This window comes from Astatotilapia calliptera, chromosome 8 (assembly GCF_964374335.1).
Source record: "Astatotilapia calliptera chromosome 8, fAstCal68.1, whole genome shotgun sequence".
NCBI lineage: Eukaryota > Metazoa > Chordata > Actinopteri > Cichliformes > Cichlidae > Astatotilapia > Astatotilapia calliptera.
The window spans coordinates 2,886,448-2,902,002 of NC_137429.1; the positions used below are offsets into that span (position 1 = coordinate 2,886,448).

The 15,555-nt window shown below is 41.6% G+C and overlaps 1 protein-coding gene across 8 annotated transcripts in view; it reads left to right on the plus strand.

The window, feature by feature from the left end:
- Nucleotides 1-15,555, plus strand: part of baiap2b (BAR/IMD domain containing adaptor protein 2b) — a 78,565-nt gene that overhangs the window by 31,453 nt on the left and 31,557 nt on the right. For 7 of the 8 annotated variants that reach the window (XM_026177868.2, XM_026177876.2, XM_080304978.1 and 4 more), the window contains exon 4: nucleotides 1,275-1,361. The exons of the other annotated variant lie outside the window; for it this stretch is intronic. In XM_026177868.2, coding sequence (XP_026033653.1) covers nucleotides 1,275-1,361 — 87 coding nt within the window. The remainder of the gene's footprint in view (nucleotides 1-1,274; nucleotides 1,362-15,555) is intronic. 8 annotated transcript variants of the gene reach the window in all.

The following is a 15,555-nucleotide window of genomic DNA, read 5'->3' on the forward strand; positions in this document are numbered from 1 at the left end:
CTAGACTAACTCATGTGACCCTGGCTGAGTGAATAACCAAGGGACAGATCTTCAAAGTCTTCATCACTACAATGTTGTGCAGCCAGAGACTAAATATCACCAGACTCTGATAAACTAGACCAGTTTAAATGGGAGTTGATATTTCGACTTAATGTGATGCAGATCTATAACTGATGACAGGTCAGGGTAACTGATGGATGATTTAATTTTGGAACTGTATCCAGAAAAAAGATCAAATAAACAAAAGTAGCAGACATAAAATGATTCTGTGATCTCTCCATACCAAAAACCCGAGCTCTTTCCCCTCCCCTCAGTTCCTGCTCTCTCCGTCACGCTCTGTGTGTGCTCCGTCACATGACTCTATTTCCTCTATTTTCTGAGTGCTGCCTACTCCAATCAGAGAATGTATCAGATGATGATGATTAAAAACGTATAAACCTAAAATTTAGATCAGTGAAATGCAGGATTTGTCGGGTTGTCGGTTTACTTCAATGTGATGTCTACTTGAAAACTGCATTGTTTTCACATTTTAGACATAAGATTACTGTATGATGGGAGGAAACTAAGAAACAAACTCATTGTCAATATATAGCCCAGAATAGAGAAACCTTTTTTTCCCTTTATGACCTGAAAAAGAACCTTTGTGCAACTTACAACAAAATTACTTTTTTTAAGCATTAAAAATGTTTCTCCTGGTAAATTATAAAAGAGGAAAGTAATAATAAACGAGGTAAATAGGAAATAAAAAAGTCAATTAAGAAGAAGAGAGTCTGTTGGTTTCAAAATGCCCACATTTCAAATTTGGAAATTTACTGAGTGATTCTGCTGAATATAGGAAACCTGTTACCTGGATGGTATTCACTTTGCAAGAAAACAAAAAACATATTACATTTTCTCTGTTGACACAGAATCTGACCAAAAAAGAAATCCTTTAAAACTGATTAGAACAGGGAAGATGAACAAATAACATGTTTGTTTTTTTAATTTTCCTGTAATTTGGATAAACTAATCCTTTAAAATAGATTTTTCCAAAGTAGTTTGTGGTGAAAGGTTGTGCTTTGCTTTTTAACCTGGCAGTCTTGAGATTTCTGTTTCCTGTAGTTGCCTCCATAGAGCTTTTTCTTTTCCCGCCTGGTCTCCATTTCCGCCTGTCGATCTCCCAACCTTACCTCTCTGGGGGAGGGGAGGGTTGTAGGGGATGGTTGCAGAGCTGAAGAAGACATCATTTCAACTCCGCACCCTTGATCTGATGCCCAATGCTTCCATGTTTCCAGGTGTCACATATGCTGCAAAGGGCTACTTCGACGCTCTGGTGCGGATGGGCGAGATGGCCAGCGAAAGTCAAGGCTCTAAGGATGTTGGTGAGTCCTTGTAGTGGCAGTAGCACCCTTGATGGGGTACAGGGGGGTTACACAAGCAGATGGTGGATGGGATCGTGCTGTAGGGCAGAAGCAGCTGATGACCAACCTGAAATTGGACACACACACCCAAACACACACTCACAGATGTTTTTCTAGCACTTAAGTGCTTCAGAACGTTGTGTAAATCTTAAAGATGAGCGTTAGCCTGTCTTTTCCTGCACTTCAGAGCTTATTTGATACATTATCACCTCCAATTCATACAGTGAAACACATTCTGGTTCGAGAAGAATTAATTCTGCATGATTGTCACAGCTTGCCCATTTGGTTAATCCCTTGTTTCCTCACATTCCGGAAAGATAAAGGCTTTCCAGTCACTTTTTTATTGCACCGCTGTGAGCGAGTAATAAATTTACAAATTTGTTTGGCATTTGGTATTCACAAGAGCGCACATGGCGAGGTGGATTTGCTTTCTATTCATAATAAGCCCTCAATATATTTACAGTGCTAATGAAAAATCTTCCTGTTTTGAATGGCGCTTCCAGCAAGTTGTCAGGATAAAAATTTCCCAGCTCCCTTTGCTCTCACGCAGCGTGTCGTCTGGTTTCGGTTGGATCAGCTCTGGTTCTGTTTGGTATAGACGCAGCTATAGTGATAACTGGTGTTGATGAGAACTAGCTGATAGCTGTTGTATGAAGCAGGACAGCACTGTTATAATTGTAGACCAGGTCACATGCCGGGGCGTGTGCAGAGTCTTTGTTAGTCCGGGATTGTGGAGGCTTCTTCTTTCCTTCACCTTGATGGGATGTAAGATAGCAGGCGTGTCCTGAATCAGCAGAGGAGAGGAGGAAGAAAGGATGGAGAGATGGTTAGAGGAGTGTGAAACAGACATATCTGAGGTGACTGAGGAGGATATAAAAGCTGCATCCATTATTCATGTGAGGACCTTTTTTGGGGGCTTCCTCGCATTTCTTCTGGAGCTACATCTTTTCGCTTTTCCTCCCTTTCTCTCTTTGAGCAAATACCGGGTAGAGCTCCAATATGAAAAGCTCTTTTCTTTATCTATTCGGTTTCGCCTCCATGATTTTTTTATGTAGTTTGAATCATTTTCATATCACACTGTTTTAGGGTTGAATGTTTAAACATCCAAGCCGGTGACTAACTTTAAATATAAATCATTAAAGCCACTTAAAAGTAGGAGGAAAGGCCTTTGCACACCAAGACTATTTTCATCATGAGTAAATATTTCTCCCAAAATGTCCGTCACAGTGTTTTGCAACTGTTTGTAGGAGTCACTTATTGTGTATATATGCAAATATGCACTACACATGAACGCTTTTCATACATTAGAGATGATTCTTTTTAAAAATTGCAAATTTTTGACTTTGTGTGCAAACTCCTTAACAGGACATCCCATCATCCATCTCTGCATCCCCATTTCCATCAGCTTGGTTGCTCTTCTGTTTGCCTTTCATGCTCTCTGTCCTCCACGACTGTGCTTCTGTAGTCTTTTTGTCTGCATGTTTGTGTTTCTTTTTCAGTTTCTTTTTCTAGCAGCCTAACCATGACTCAGCAGCCCTTTAACAACTCAGCAGAACTTCCCTCCGCCTCCAGTGAAATGACAGACTAGGCTGAGCAAAATGGATTGATGCCGTCTCTGCATATCAGCAGCGCTCAGAGCGGCTGTGGTCTGTGCAGAGCGGAGGGGGAGCCCTTCTGACGGCGGTTATTGCTTTTGTGGATTCTTTAGCATATTCCATTACTGGTGTTAAGCCTCACGGCTTCACTGAATTACCTGATGAAAACAGAAGAAAAATGTAGTTTGTGGATGATTCTGCAGTCACTCGGTATGAAGTGTGCAATTTATATCAAAGTTCTCCCAGTTAATCCATAGATGACAGTGTCTCAGTGGGATTTTCTTTTCTGCAATAGTAGTAGACAAATATGAACGTTTTCTGGAGATACTGAATTATTAAAAATACATGAGCAGGCGATGAGAGATAATTATCCAATTTTTCTCATTAGACCAATTCAATGATACGTTATAAAGTAAACAGCCTCCTTTTGCCAGTTTTGCCGGTTTTGCTCCAGAAGAAGCCGGAGGAAACACTGAGCACCATTGTTGCTGCATAATGTGGAAAAACTCCCAAGCCTGCCAGCTTATTAATTAACAGATAACAAGGGTTGTGCGTTTGGTTTTGTGTGTGTGACTGAACTAAATTTCCTCAGCTGGCACATGTCTGTAGCTGTGACCGGAGCCACGAGCACAGAATCCCAGATAAGCAAAACTGTGTGTGTGAGTTTGCTGGGGATAATCACTCATCCAGGCCTTTACCACAAACTTCATAATTAATGAGGAATGAAGGCAGATTTGTAAAATCGTCCAACTTGTAATTGTTCCTTTAATTGGGTTTTGTTGAGGAGAAAATGTGTTGGCGCCGTGGAGCTGAAGTAACAGGGCCGAACTACAGACTGCTTCAACTCTCAAAGTGAAATCTGGCAGAAAGGCTCCGCCACCTCCGACTGTACTCTCTGAAACAATGTAATTAATCACAGCGCATTAAGATGAACAGCAGCTAATGGCATTAGCACATGAGCAGAGGATGGAGAGTTGCATGTGACAGGGTGAAATGAGGAGGGGAGTGAAGTCGGGCTGAGAAATTGACCTTGATGGTCAAAGAGAAAAATTTAATGTGGGATGGAAAAAGCACTGGACTGTTGATGAATTAGCTCACACATTAGCAGCTCTGATCTTATCCAGGCTAAATGGATCACTGCCGTTCCTCTTAAATAAAAGATGGCGCGAAAGTTGATCATATTAGACATTATTGAACAGCTTTAAGTTACAATAAGTGTCCTGTTTGTGGAAGATCTGATGTTTTAATGAAATCGTGAATGAATCTTTGAGGCTGACGTTTGCAGTTTGAGTCTGTGATAGTTTTTCTTGTCCTGTAATTGTAAATGGTGAAATCCACTTTGTCAGATGGCGTTTGTGCCTAATCATTAAGCACAAGGCATTTTATAGCAGTGGCACCTGGTCAATACTGGTTGCCTGTCCTAAGTTGGTCTGCAGAGTCCACTTGAGGAGGCTGAAAGGGTGGAGGTGGGCTAAGTCACAGGTAAGTCAACCATAAAAACCACTTGGTTAGATTAAGGCATTGAAAGTTACTTATTTGGTGAAATTTAGTGGTTTGATTTAAAAGGCACCCTGCACCTTACCCCAAGTGGCAGCAACCTTCGACCAGTACCATAAGTTGCTGTAGGACCGTGTGGACAGCCTGGCTTCAGTGTGGCGAAGGAACTAGTTCCTAACTGAAACTTCTGTCTGTGTATATTCCCAGTTATCCATTTCATGGTAACCTGTAGATCCTGAAAAGATGTTTTACCTCTTCAGAGCTTAAGAAGCCTCTTAGATGAGAGGCGGAACAGCTTAAAAACCTGAAGAAGTCCAGCTGTGGTTTTTTTCAAGCTCTGAGGACTTCTACATGGGTTTGCTGTTCTGTTTCTGGCACTATCACCAAACAATGACTCGTAAAAAAGCAAAATGTAAGCCTTGAAATATAAGCATACAGCAAAAAAGGTTGACTTAAGGATTTCTGGTGACACCAGCGGTAAAATAGTGTTGTGGATTTCTTCTCCTTACTGGCCACTTTGAGCATTTTACACCAAAAAACATGTTCATTCATTCATACAAGGCGTTTATCCTTCACATACAGCATTATATATGGAGTATATGGATGTTCACACACTGGTGGATGCATCAGAAGTGATCGTGGGTTCAATATGCTGAGTGAAGCTTCGATGTCTCAGTGAGAAGCTGAAGCTGCGATCAGTGGGAGACCGCCTCTACTATTTGAGCGTGAGTCGCTGAACTAATCCAGCCTTTACCCGTGAATAGCGTTACAAAAAAAATGTAATAAGGACTAATGCATGTTTCATAATAAAGCCTCAATCTGCTTTTCAACCCATTTTCAGCACCAGTTATTAACAGCAGAGGTTTATGAATGTGTCAAACTGCAAAAGAAGTTCTAACACAGAGATGCTCACCATGGTGTTTTTAAACTAAACACTCTGGCAGCTTTGTGTGTCACTTAAGAAGCAGCTGTGGAGACATGGGAACAGTTTAATAGTAGACTTGAGCTGCCGACACACAAACACATACTCATAAATAGACTTATTGTACAAGCAAACACTCTCACATGCCAGAGCAGGCCATAATCAAACTGACTAAAAAGCAAGAAAGCATTACATGATTATTATCCACTCCTGCAGCCTTAAAATAAACTGACACACATCTCCACACGGGGACAGAGATGGACCGTGTGGTGTCATACATGCTAAACAACACATGAGAAACTGTCACAGGAAGAGGAAATGATGCACCGCTGTGCTTCATTCACTTGTTCTTAATTTACGCGATGCTGTCAGAGTTTGAACAACTGCTCTGCTGCATGACTCCCTGTGAGGAGAGACGAGATACTCCATGACTGCAGAGTGGAGTGTCATCCCACTCATCCTCTCCGCTTTCACTACGCTCTGTGTCTGCGAACGCCCCCGCTTTGATGTGGGAGCTCAGGCAGCCCTGGGAGAACACGCCGACTCTGCACACATTTCTAAAAATAGATTAAGTGAAACGCAGCGACTGGAGCTGCTTCAAAGCAGGAGGAGAGAGGAGCTCGGCGCGCGAGCCGCAGCCCAAACATGGTTCGCCGGTGATGTCAGTATCGATGAAAATGACATTATCCTTCTTCCGTATACTAAATATGGGCATGGTTGTGAGCAAAAAAATAGGAGGCTCCTGCAGTTCCGGTTCCCCTTTGTCCATATAAGGTCTCTGCCATTCAAATGCAGCGTTAGGCAGGGATTGTACTCACTCAGGTCTGTGCTCAGACACAAAACCTGCTGGAAGCATGAGGAAAAACAGCCCTTTGGCTTTTCTTATCGTTTCCTGCAGTACAGCTAATTTAAAATCAGCAGACTGTACATCCAAACCCGCATTCATTAAAATCTACTTTAAAATCTCGTCATTACTCAGGCTTTTCACGTATGTCTTACCGCAGGTTGAACATGGAGCAGGATTGTTCAACAAAACAGGATTAATATCATGAGCCTTATAAAAGATGACCTCATTAAAACTGTTCTGCTCATACAAAGTCTGCTTGGGGTGGCAGCAAATGGAGATGAGATCCAAAAAGACATCCTATTCAGATGTTCAAACTACCTCAGCTGTCGCCTCCTGATGTGAAAGAGCAGGAGCTTCAAGCCTCCTCTGGATGTCTGTCTTTAAGGCTGAGGACAGCCAGTGGCAAAGATGCAGCTTCATATGTGAGGGTTCAACTGTAAATCGACTGGTAGATCAAAATCAAATCAAAATCAAATCAAAATTTATTTATATAGCACATATTAAAAGAAGCTTTGCCTTCTGGCTCAGCTCTGTCTTCGCTTGGATTCTCTGGTACATTTACATCACCGCTGATGCCGCACCGGTTCAGCTCACGCTCCATCTTTTCATCACTCCCGTGTAAGACCTTGAGATAACTGAACTTCACCGGTTAAGAAGTCTTCCCTCAGCTCAGACAGAGCCACAAACTGTTCTCCAGCATAGATTCTGATCCCGGGTTTCTCACAGTCTTCTCATGGTAATGTTCCGATGAGGCCAACAGAGCAGCATCATCCCCCATTCTGTCTTTTTTACAATTAGATTAGGACATTATTTTCTAAAGCACTGATTTATAGCGCTTTCACTATACATCAGCTCTTAGGTAGATTTTTATATTTCTGTGTCTGTTATTCATGAAATATATTAATTATTGTTTAATTCCATAGTAAGCACAAAGACCTCATGATTCCTGACTATCTTCCACCAGAACTCCAGCTCACTTGGGATGCGTGTGAGCAAATTATCGTGGTGTATCCGCATATTTTATGCTCTCATTTTGTTCCTATTCATCAAATTAAAATCTATCCCGTGTCTTCTCATTGCCGTGGGCTGAGCACTCTGTAGCATAACATCCATCTCATTAAATCAATTTAAGGTTAATTTAGATGGCCAAATTTAAGGTCCAGGAAACAATTACCCTTTGGATGATTAATTCATTGCAACACATATTAGAGAACTGTGTCGACCTTTAAGGCATATTTCTCCACTTCAGCCAACATACTGTTAAAGGATAGCAGGCTTTCACAAATGGGAACAGGGCTAGATGCAATCAGTGACTCAATTAGGCAACGGTGGGGGAGAATGTAATTCTGACGGGTCAGAAAGACAAAAAAATTCCTTCCTGTGGTTCAATATTCATCAGCAAATTTCACTGTATAATTTTCCCCTCATTTGTCTCTCAAATAATTAGCTGGTGTTGCAGAGGGAAGTGGTTTGAATCGCCTCTCATGCTGCACAGCTGGATGGCGGCAGCAGAAATATGAGCACTCGCTCTTTGAAGCAGAGGTAGAGAAAACAAGATGAAAGCAATAATAAAGGCTCGTAAAGAGGGACATGAAAACATCATTTGTGACATTCTAAGGCCATCGCTTAGGGAAATTCTTCCATAATATGCACAACTGGTGTCCCTCCAAATGTGTCTTGCTTGAAATCTCATGCTGCTCAGCTTTAGGGAAAAAAAAGCTGTTGACCCCAGTGTAACCCTCATTTTTCTGATCCAGCAAAGGCAGAATTTCCCCTGAGCTTCAGCTCCAATCTGAATTCAGCCAACATTCATTCTGCATAGAGGGGAGAAAATGCAGCAGGAGCAAATGACCGTGTATAACTTTAAAAATCATTGATTGCAGCATTTTGAACCATCGCTTGACGTGCAAAGTCAAAACGAAAGGATATTACTGGAGTTTACACTCAACTGGAATGATGAGGGACACAGCACAGGATGATAAATCAGTTAGTGTTTGCTTTCATGCCGAAGCGAGGACAGTTTTCCTTTTTCTGTGGAGAGTTATAATTTTTTTTCTCCTGAAGGTCTTAGTACATAATGAAGTAAGTACATCCCATCTCATCCCAGGGTGTCTGCTACTGCCCTTTAGATGTCCTTTAGATACTACTGATGTTGCAGAGATGCATTAAGGTATACTTTGGCACTTTAATGAACCGGATGCAGCAATTTAGTCTTTCAGTCCTCTTTTAAAACTCTAAAGAGTGCAAAGAGCCGGGTGGTAGGGGACGTGGTCGAGTAATGCTCTACACTGCACATAAACGATGGACATAGTCACTGAAATTTCCACATTTTGAAGAATTAACTTTAGCATTTTAGCTGCTGCTGGAACCTGGGGACGGGTCATAGGGGCAGCAACGTAAGCAGAGAAGTGCAGACTTCCTTCTCTCCAGTCACCTCGTCCAGCTTATTCAGAGGAGCTGAAGGTGCATACTCTCCAGCATGTCCTGGGTCTACACCGAGGCCACCTCCCAGATGGGCATGTCTAGCACACCTCGCCCAGGAGGAATCTTTGTCAGGGTCTTGAACCGCGTCAACTGACTCCTTTTGATGTGGAGGAGTAGCAACTTTACTCTGATTACTCAGAGTGACTGAACTCCTCACCCTGTCGCTAAGTTAGCTGGAAGCTGTCCTTTGGAGAAAGCTCATTTCCACCGCTTGTATTTGTGATCCCATTCTTTCATTCACTACCCAAAACCCGTGACTGCAGATCAAGGCGGGCTTAAATGCTTACCTGCCAGCACAGCTGTGCCACCAACTTTTAAGCCTTACCAAAATCCAAACTTATGTGTGATTAAAAAAAATAATATTTGATATATATTCCAAAATATATACTATATAAATATTTTGGAGCTACCCTCTTGTCGTCATTGCCAGTCGTTAGAAATGCACAGGTTTGTCAGCCAGGAGACTGCTGTTTGTGTCCTGTCTGGTAGCTTCATGATTTACACTTTGTTTGGCTTTGTTTTCACTTCCTCAATCAATCGGACTAAATTAGGACAGAACCAAAGCACGCAGTGTTCCAAAAGGGCTTAAGATACAGTTTTTGTCAGCTTTTTTTCCCTAACTGGTGATGTAACCGAAAACCCAAGTGGCTAATCTGCGACTGGGTACCAAACTATCCTTCCTCTGCCCGGACATCACCAGAGCAGAGCTGCCCTGCTAATTTAACTTCCCTTTACTGCTCCTGCCTTTGTCCTCATGTCACCCCAGGTGGAGAGGGAGGATGCAGAGAAACAAAAAGAGGAAGAAACAAGAGACATGGTGAAGAGAGAGATGCAGAAGAAAGAGCAAGGAAGGCGAGACAGGAAGCGATGTGCTCCCGGCTCGTTAGCAGCTTCCACCCAGTCTCTTGGCAAATCAAAACCAAACTGCCAAGTGAGCACAAAGGCCGGAGCGCCGGCACTTTGATCACCTCCACCTGCCCTTCATTAATACAACCCACTGCAATTCATCAGCACTTTAAAACAAGCTGTCTTGTCAACAGTGAGCTGGACGTCTTTTTGGGTGTCAGTCAACTGACAAAAAAGAGATCAGCGAGGGATTGTGTAGTGATTAATTTAGCAAATGTCTCTAATGGGATGGTAATGTGGCTTTAATAATGTGTTGGACTATAAAATGTCCTTGAGCTGTCGCATTGTCCTTGATGTGGGTAGTCGGCCAAATGGTGACTTAATGATGCTGATAATAGAGACTCTGATCTGAGACACTTTTCATACATGCGAGTCGTTTCGCACAGGAAGCTGTTGTTAGGCTCTTGATGCCTGTCTCCTCCCAGGCTTGTGGGATTTTCTCTTTCTGCGTGTTTATCCATTTCAAAAACCGAACATAGTGGCACTTGTCAGCTCATTATTAACTTATTGTCACCAAGCTGTAGCGTGAAGCTGTCAATGAATTCTCCTCTGTCATGCCTTTTTAAAGCAATGCCCCATTTAGTGGAAGAAGAGATGTTTATAGGCTTGAAATCCACATTATACCCTGATTCCCACTGTCGCCTGTGCCTCAGTGTGCTAACTCTATACAAGCACACAGAGCAAATATATCTTCTTTTTCTTTATTTGTACATTTCTCACTGTGAGAAACGATTAGAGGTCAGAAGTAATGATTTAAGATGACACAAATTGTGTTTACCTGCCTGGGTCTCTGTTGATTTGTCGAGATCCCATCCACCACTCTGTGCCTGCGTCTTTGTAGCAGCTTGCATCTTCTGCCACAGATGATCACTCTTCATTTAGCACCCCATCAGCCACCACGTAATGATTATGTATAGCCAGTCATTCCTATCGATCTCCTGTAGCTCGATCGCGCTTTTAAAAGATTCATTTTTCTTTCCGATAAACTGCAGAAGCGAAGACGTCAAACAGCCCAGATCTAAGATGACATGTTTACACTCACTTCAGCGGGATTTGTGCCCTTATTGTAATTTATAAGATGAAACGCAGTGACAGCTTTTAACATGTCAGCTTGGGTTTTTACTGCCGGTGGAGTGCAGGATTATAGCTGGACTACAGATGCACCAAAAGTTATGCTGATTAACTGCGAGTACAACAAAAAAACTTGTTATTACTTTGTTGTCAAGTGGATACTTAAAATCTGAATGCTAAATCAAGCATTGTTACTACTTCTGGGGAAATTTGCACATGTTCTCGGGGGTGTTTATATGCACCCTGATGCAGCCGGTGTTTAGCAAAATTAAAGACCCAGAAGAGCACAACAATAACGGTGTCAATCATGTGGCATTGTGGAGGACAAATCTCCCCGCAGCACCTTGTACTCCCTTCACTGCAGCTTTCTGGGGATTAGAGCTGCTTGTTTGCTTTCAGCCTTCTATAATACAGTCCCTGCAGAGATGCACACTACATAAAACACTTTCCTTCATATGGCCATTAACTGTGGCTCACTCCCTCCTTCTCACTCTTTAAAGCCCAGGAGCTGCATGGAAAAGTAGCTGGGGTAATAAACCCAGATGTTAGCGCTGCCCTTTGGTTGCCCAAATGAGTAATGGGCTTGTTCCCACCCTGCAGTCTGAACTGCTCTTACTGTACATATCCACTGACAGAGTGTGGTTTGGCAGTTGAGTCACTGGAGTGTTGAGCGAACTGTGATTGCTGCTTTTTTTCTTTTAAAATCAACTTTACTCCACTTTTGGTTTCTCAGCATTTATGAGTCATTATTTCTCAGCCCATCTATGTTGAGCTGTTGTGTTTTTTTCATGTGTGCTGTAAACCTTTGAATCTCACTTAATTGCTTTTGAGCATTAGGTTTTCATTTGTTAGCTAGATGTGTCCTTTTTGTGTTAACTTTTCCAAGAACAGCATGAAGGAACAATGTCATCCTAGGTGGAAGACAATGCGACTAACTGTGAGAGTGTGGCCTGCTTGAGTCTTGGTTTGTGAGAACATTTTGCAGACAAAAGCAGCGATTGTGTATTTAATCTTTAATTGATCTGGACCTGCGTGTGCTGAGTGTTTTACTCCCTTTTAAGCCTCAGATGTTGTGATCGGCTCTGATTAACAGTAAGCAGCTTACTTCTGCCGGGTAGAAGTCCGATATTTCACAATGCAAGGTGGAGAGATTTTGGATTAGATGGGTGCAATTAAACAAGAACATCCAGGAATTTGGGGATTTTCCAGGTGATAAAAGCCTGTGGGTCAAAGCCACAGAGGAGCACTGTGAGACCTGTTGGCTCTTTAACAGTTTTTTTCTTTATTACAAGTTGGTTTTAATTTTTTGACCCTTGTTCCCATTGGCTGTAATAGTATTGAACTTTGGCAAATGGATCAGGAGATGCCTTTCAAATTTTACTTATTTATAGAAGATCGGTGCAGCCATACTGAGATCTGCTGTTGGCTTTGCACTGTATAGTGTATTGCTGTTTATTATTGTGCTGCTTGACAAATAAAACACCAGAACACCACCGTAACTGAAGGTCTACCTCTCAGTAGAGCATATTTAAATTCAAATTCAAATTTTATTTGTCACGTACACAGTCATACACAGTACGATATGTAGTGAAATGCTTGGACAACTGCTCGTGACCTAAAGAAAACAAAAAGGAAAAGGCTATGAATAAGATAGGAAATAAATATGAAAAATTAAAAAGGGTAAATTTAACTAGGAAGGAATAAAATATAAATTAAGGTTTAAAAATGAAATAACTGTACAACACAAATTAGAATGAAGGGTAAGGTATTTATCAGATAATTTGATAAAAGTGCCAATAAAGGCAATAACAGCACAAATGTAGTTAAGCTGTGTGGTTCAGTTTTTGGTAGCAGGCTGCAAACTTGCTTATTTCTGCTGTAAAGTTGAATATTTAAACGTAACCGTCTCACTTTTAGAGCCTGCCTCAAGTGGTCATTAGAGGTATTGCAGTTTTTGGCACATATGCGTTGCTTCATTGTTCAGCTGCTTGTCTCTTACTAAATTGCAGACATTGTGGTGATAGTTATGCTCCCATGCCAGCTTGTTATCAGTCAGAACTGCCCTTGAAGGCATAAAAGCTCAAGCGAGGATTTATTTATTTTTATATGCTTCAGCAGCTGGTGGCAGGGCGACCTTTCGGTCACCATCTGCTGCTCTAAAGTTTAAAGTGAAGTGAATGTCTCTAAAGTTAAAGTGAGATGCTCTCAGTATGTTGATGTGGAGACTGAACTCTGGCCTGCAAGGGGATGAGAATCAGAGAGAGAAGTCTTCCTCCTCAGGGACAATGAAGAACAACGTAAATTAGCCTGCAGGTACATATTTAAAAACCCAGAAATATGACCAAGGCCAGTTCTTTAAATGTTATTACCAGCTGAGAGGCAGTTTTGTTGGCAGTGAGGGAGGAAGTATGGAAACTAATGTCTGAGGGCTACCTGTGTGATTTAACACACTCGTTTCTCTCTATTTGGACATTTTCTGCTAATATATGGTGAGAAATTCTGAATATTTTCTCAGAGGGAAATATAAAGGAAAATGGCCAGAAATGAGAATAATAGAAATAAATTAACAAGGAAGTTGAATCCTCCCCAAGAATCTGATATTTTGTTATATTCTAGAAATGAATGCCCCTTTAATTGCGCCCTCTCTTCAGTATTCTGCTACCCCCCTCTGGCTGAAATCAACATTGGTGCAGTTGTGTGTGATAGAGGTGCTTGAGTTCAGCCCGGTCGCCGTCGCTTGTCGATGGCCAGCGGCTGTTTATTAATGGATGGGATGGGAATGTGCGTTGGGTGTCCTCCAAGAATCAAAGGAGAGTTTTGAAAGTACACATCAGTGCATTTATCTGCCTCGCTGGCCCCAACGCCCTATTCGCCGGCAGTCAGACACTTCCACAGCGTTATAGCCTTTCGGTGCATTTTCATAAGGAAGCAGGAGGCTTTAAAGTAAGCTGGTGCGTTGGATGAGAAGGGCTGTGGGCTCAACTCCCCTGTGTGGCTTTCTGTTCTGCATGCATGAGTCAGGTTTGCCTCGTGTGTGACATTGGAGTTTTGTGTGAGGTTAAAGGGCAGCCAGGATGACATCTTGCAGAAGTTAAAATCTTGTACTGAGAAACTGGTGACAGCAAATTTACAAAAGAGGGATGTGCTGCACGGCTCTGATAGCTATTAGCAAGAAAACAGAAACCATTTACTTTGTGTGTTTTGTAGGACTAATAAGATTACCTTATTATACTGACAGTGACAGGCAGAAGCTGTTGCAAATGAAGCAAATAGGGGAAAGTAGGGAAGAATGACGGCAAGAAAAAAGGCTGGTATTGACCTCAGCTGCTATACATCTATCTGAAATACTCAAGTTATTTAGCAGAAGCTTGGATGCAGACTTAAATCCAGTCCCCTTAAGTAAATATAAACTTCTTTTCCTTCCACCTCTGCCCCCACCTCCTCCTGCTCCGACCTTTCCTAAATCCCCTCTATCTCATCTGCATGAACACAGCACTTCCATTAAGCCCATTAATCCTGTCCAGGCAGCCCACTCTCTGTGTCCCCTCTGACTGTCCACTGTCCGGTGTTCACAGGTCTACCAACACACTCGCATACACCCTTCGCTCAGACTCACTTCAAGTCAGCGCTGCAGCGGCGTACATTATCTAATGTCAGCATGCATTATGCAGGAGGCAGATGAGTGACATTAATATATATTAGTGGGTTCATTTGGAATAAATCGGGTGCTTTATGGTGCCGCTGCAGCTGTAAGATGTACTTTAATTTAGGCTTTTTCATAAAATACCAAGAGCGGTTTACTTAGTGTCTTATATTATTAATATTATATTCTTATATTGTCTAAGAAAAGGGAAAAACTTCTGTATTTCCAAATATTATGGTAGATGTGCAATAAGAAACTGCAGTACATGTACAGGATGTTCTATGAGATGTGTTTGTTTTTATAGATGATTAACTATTATTTTCTTAAGGCATGTGAGAATATTAGGTTTCCTTTCATTTATAGGTTATATATAATGTTACTAGTACATTACTTTTTAGTATTAAAGTATATTACCTTGTTTGTAGAGCTTCACTGATGCTGGGTTTTTGAGGCAGATACTGAAATTTGAGAATTTACAAAGCATACAAGTAGGGATGCACTGATCTGGGCTGATGTTTTAAAAAGTGCTTGGATTCAGATAAAAATATGTTTAAAAAGAAATTTGTAATTTCACAATTTTTTTAAAATGTAGCCAATCCAAAATTATTGATGAATATCAAAAAAACAAAATTGCCAGTATATCAGTTTTCCCCTATTTACGTGTGTTGATTTCCATACGCTGGACAGTATTTCGTTGACAAACAAGAAGCCGACACGAACATTTAAATAAAACATTTCACGACCAAATTAATACCCCAGTTTTTAGTCAGTCCTAACATCTGCATGAAAAATCCAGTGTCCGTCTGAGCTCTGGTGATGCGGAGAGCACGTAGATGGTTTGTAAGGGCAGGGTCAGACTAACTGCCTGTCTGAGTGTTTTTCTGTGTGAAATCTTGTTGTGTGTCTCATTTTTCCTGGGGTAGTTTGATCTGTCACTGTCTCTTCAGGTCTCTATCCCTCTGTTCTTTGCTCAAACTAGATCTTTTTGTTCCTTTTTTTGTTTTTTGTTTTTTTACAATGCATTGCGTATTCAGAAGAGGCAGCATGTAGGTATCTTAAAACAATGCGCACCTCCCTGGCTGCATGAATCATCCTTTACTTTCTACTTAGTTTTTTGTGTTTTGTTTCGTTCTCTATTTTTAGCTTTGATTTCTTTCTGGGGTCTGCTTCTTGGTGTTTCCCCCTGTTAT